Below are 4,749 nucleotides of genomic sequence, written 5' to 3'. Positions count from 1 at the left end.
AGGGCAGTGCTATTGACTGAAACGTCTTTAGGCCATTCCCAAAGGGGGGATGTTGACATGTTCTTATGCACAGTGAACATGTTGTAAATTGGCTGATTTATCAATGTCATACTCACACTGTGCCGGAACAACATAGGGGGAACTGTTGCTTTTCCTTTCCTCATCCTTACTATCGTCATTTTTCCTCTACTTCTTTTGTATGTTTGTCACACTCTTGTGACCTGCTATTTCCGGGGTGCCTTGATAGTTGAAGGAGACTTTGAGCTCTTGAAGCTAGAGAGGAGAGTAGAGTAAGCCTGATTCCCCGTTTGGACTTCTCTGTTGACATCCACCCCACAACGCTCTATGAACTTATTCAGTTCCGAGCACTGTAAAACCTTACTAAAACTTTTAGCATGAGCTACAGTCCAGTCTAGCACTGACTGAGGTTACCAGAGACTGAGAGGTGACGCCTGTGGGTGGTTGGCAGGTGCACCATTGTGATCTGTTCCTTTTCCTATGGAACATCTATCCTTATCTCTCCTTTTTTTGGTGTGTGTATTTGTTACTCTCTAGTAATAGTAAGCCTTCTAATCTTCAACTCTTATTTGACCTATTTTTGTTGCAAGTGCCGTAAAACTTAATAAATAGAACACTTTTTTAAAAATTCATGAGCGTACTTTTACGGCATCATTGGTGGCCTAGGGGTTAGGCTACCTGACTCGTAATCGTGAGGTTGCGGGTTCGGGGGTTCGAGACGCGGGCCCGACGTTGTATCCTTGGGAAAGGCACTTTACACGAATTTTTCCCACTTCACCCAGGTGAAAATGGGTACCCGCCTATAGACAGTGAAAGATCTTATCAGTTTGTTTGTGTTTGAGCGCTTGACCCGCTGCTTGCACTGTATGCTTCCCGGGAAGCTGAGAATGTTTCTGAATGTTCTATGGTCTGCTGGGGTAATAATATAGTGTAAAGCGCATAGAGCCTGCTTTCGTGTGGGGATATATGCGCTATACAAATGCTATTAATTTATTTTTATTTCATCAACCCAAATTAGATCATTTAGGAGGCGGGCTTCGACCCTGCCAGTCAATGCAATAAAACTTCCCCCGTTCAGGATTCGACCTCAGGTCTCCTGCATGTGGCAGCCAAGCACATAACCACTACATATGAGGCACTGGTCAGAGAGCCCTAAATATAAAGAACCCTCAAAACAACCTGTTTTCAGAAATGGGTTCAAATTCTGAATGCCTGGACCAGACCAAAGATGGTGTATAACAGGATATTTCATTCCTCTTTGAGCCAATTAAAAAAGTGTCCATAAAATCCGGTGGCGCCCTCTTCGAAAAAGCACGGACTTTCCTATCAGAGTTACCCTACTCGTGTGAAAAACAATAAAAGTGAAACTAACAAACTGTGCTTTTCCTATCCTTCTTCTGGAGAAACGAAAGAGAGCTTCAAAACAAAGACTGCAGCGTCATCTGAAGCAATGTGCGGACTTCCGCGGACACTCTTTTGGCTGAGTGAACTATCTTGTTAAGTACGATCTTTGACCAGACTCACCCAAACCCCTTGTAATGCCAACAACACAAACTTTTGGAGGTGACCATCTAAGCCTTCAGCCCAGTGCCATATTGAAAAAGATTGAAGCAGTTAGATTCTCAATAAAAATCAAAAGCAGATTTGCAATGCGTTGTAGTTTATTGGAACACAATGATAAAAATGATCAGCAACAATGACAATGAATGAGCGTGCGAGTGTGAGCATCACGTGGGGGTGATGTAGGCCTTGATGATCTTGATGGAGTCCACAGGCCGATCAGTTTCGTCCGTCTCCACCATGCCGATCCTCTGCACCACCAATATCCCGCCGCTCACGCGGCCAAAAATTGTGTGCTTTCCGTCAAGCCATTGGGTGGGAGCCAACGTGAAGAAAAACTGACTTCCGTTAGAACAGGGTCCGCTGTTTGCCATTGACAGAATGCCAGCACCTTAACAAGGAGAAAAGCAACACAAGAGTCTAAAGGACAGAAATAATAATAATAAAAAACAGCATTTATGCTGCGCATTTCCATTTCCTAAAAAATGCTCAATGCGCATTATATATTCATAAAAAGATCGATTTTAAAATTACTGGACATGTATCATGTGTGTAAAACATAATACAGTAGGTGTCACATTCAACGAGAAGTCAGCCCCAACAAGGCAATCCCCAATTTTTTCCTCTATATATATATTTTTAATGAATGTCAGCTCCAACGAGATTGCAAACAGACCAAAGTCGCTTTCCTCGAGGTCGCAATAACCAAATAAAAGCAATTAACGGCCCCAAAAGTGAAGAATTTTTCTCCTTTCTCTCCATCTGACGCGAAGCACAAGGCCCATCCTCCATTCCTAACACATTGTATAGCTAGATCTAGTGTGCCTTGTAATACGGGCCAATACAACAAGACAATGTTTTCCCACATTGTTCAAAGATGATTCAAAGTAGTGGGTGGTTGGCGGGTGCTTTGGGGTGGTTTGTTCTTTCTTTCCTATCAAATGTGTATCGCCTTTATCTCTCCTGCTTCCTTTTTTAGTATGTTACTCTCTTGTAACACCTCTCATCTACGGCACCTATATGACCTAATTGTGTCGTCAGTTAAAGGCATAAAACTCTTACTGAAACTAAGGTTACTTTGAGTTTGAGTTGGCCTACTTTATCAGCAAAGTTATAGAAAAAATATCTCACCTGTGTGCTTTAAGTCTTCTGTGAATTCATCCTCAAAGAACTTGCCGTATATGGAAGCTCCACCTCGACCTGTGAAAACCCATTACAAATCAGATCTTTAAAAGAGAAAGGGACTGATACAAACAAATCACAGTCAGAAGTACACGTGGAAAAGAAAGAGTTTTACTACATGAACAAATACATAATCACAAAATGATGACACATACAGAACTCTATCATGTACATAACATGGATCATTGGTCCTTCCCCCACCCCCTTTCTCCTCCAAGTAAATACAAATTATATACAAGTGAAAGACTGTTGTAATGCAATGCAAGCACGGGGGGGGTTAAAACAGTCAACAGCAGATCTGTAAAGGAAGTGCAAACAGAACTGACCAAGCCTTATCTTCAACTTCAAGAAAAATGTTTTTGTAAACTCTAGTCCACAAACCTATCGATCTCCAAACAAAATCCTTCAGTCTTTAACTCTATTCATTGTAAAATATGAATAGCTTGCCCAAGAGTTGTTGTTGTTGTTGTTATCGATCCAGCAACAGCTGGGCTCTCACCCTTCTGTCCAATGCCATGTAGTGATAAGTGCAGGTTTGCTGCAGTTGCTGTAATGTTCCATAGAGTGTGTTGTCAATGTTAGGTCTCGGAGGGAGAAGGGTAGCTCTGATGTCATTTAGGGCTGTGCAGTGGAACAGGTGATGCTCCACAGTCTCATATGCATAGTCACACAAGGGACACATTGGGGGAAGTTCCGGGTTTATTCTGTTCAGATGGAAGTTGAGTTGTATATTTTCTGTTCGTAGGCGGAAAATCGTGGTCAGTTTCTTTCTCTGAAGGCGGTTGATATTCTCATTCCTTTTTGTTGTGGTCATATGTTTGAAAACTGCTCTGCCTGTCTTTCCCAGGGCCCATCCGTTCATCCAATCTTGTTTGTTGTTGCTTTTGAAGATTTGTTTTGCAGTGTTGTATGAAGTTGGAGTGTTGGGTTGTTCCTGTCTAGATCCCCGTTTGGCAAGTGTGTCTGCTCTGTCATTTCCAGGTATGTTTGAGTGTCCGGGGACCCACTGCATTACTAGGTTGATGCCACAGGATGTTATCAGATGATGGGATCCAAACAGTATATGGGTCAAATCTTGGTTTAGATGATGGTCATTTTCTATGGCTTGTAAGACTGATAGTGAGTCAGTGAAAATCACAACACTCTGTGCTTTTCCAGGATGAGTGTCAAAAACTGTGCGGAGATGGTACAGTGCTGTTTCAATTGCCATCATTTCTGCATCGTAGTTGCTGCATTAATAATAATAATAATAATTGCATTTATATAGCGCATATCCATGCTCAAGAGCATGCTCTATGCGCTTTACAACCATTATTACCCCAGCAGACCCTCTGAGAACACTCAGAAACATTCTCGGCTTCCGCGGAAGCATACAGTGCAAGCTGCGGATTTCACGCGCTCAAACACTATCAAACTGACAAGATCGTTCACTGTCTATAGCAGGGTACCCATTTCCACCTGGGTGAAGTGAGGAAAATTTGTGCAAAGTGCCTTTCCCAAGGACACAACGTCGGGCCCCTGACGGGATTCGAACCCACGACCTTACGGAAAATAGAACAAGCTTTTGGTAAATGCAAGAGGTAAAAATAGCCTCCTTTGCTTTTCTCTCCACAGGCTGCAGAGATCTCATTGGAACTTCCATCTGGGTACTGTATTAGTATTCCATATCCGGCTTTGGTTGTGCCTTTGAATGCTGAGCCGTCCGTATAGACGTGTATCCAGTCATCTGAATAGCTATCGATTGTTTGATGTGATGCAAGCACCAGCGTCATTGGGTCTGAAGATTTTGTGCTCTTGTCTTTGAGAGAAGTTGTAATGATTGGCTTTTTTAAAGAAAGGTGGGGAGGGATGTTTTGGTTGACTCTTTCGGTTTCTTTTCTGTTTTGTGGTAGATGGTGGCTCTCCATTAGTTCTGTGATGTGATGCATGATTGACTTTTGTTGAATTCGTTTCTTTGGTTTCCATGTTTCTACTAATTTCCTGTTTGGG

The 4,749-nt window shown here is 42.5% G+C and overlaps 1 protein-coding gene across 1 annotated transcript in view; it reads right to left on the bottom strand.

Annotated features, from left to right (window-relative positions):
• Positions 1–1,661: 1,661 nt before the first annotated feature.
• The window catches only part of LOC101863662 (peptidyl-prolyl cis-trans isomerase-like 1), a 7,475-nt gene continuing 4,387 nt past the window's right edge, over positions 1,662–4,749 (bottom strand). Inside the window, exons 4-5 of the mRNA XM_005095887.3 lie at positions 2,710–2,778; positions 1,662–1,969 (exon numbers count right to left, since the gene is read on the bottom strand). Coding sequence (XP_005095944.1) covers positions 1,746–1,969; positions 2,710–2,778 — 293 coding nt within the window. The 3' untranslated portion in view covers positions 1,662–1,745. The remainder of the gene's footprint in view (positions 1,970–2,709; positions 2,779–4,749) is intronic.

The sequence above is a fragment of the Aplysia californica genome, unplaced genomic scaffold, assembly GCF_000002075.1.
Source record: "Aplysia californica isolate F4 #8 unplaced genomic scaffold, AplCal3.0 scaffold00116, whole genome shotgun sequence".
Taxonomy (NCBI): domain Eukaryota; kingdom Metazoa; phylum Mollusca; class Gastropoda; order Aplysiida; family Aplysiidae; genus Aplysia; species Aplysia californica.
Note: the sequence above shows the minus strand (reverse complement) of the source record. Positions and strands in the feature narration are given on the sequence as shown.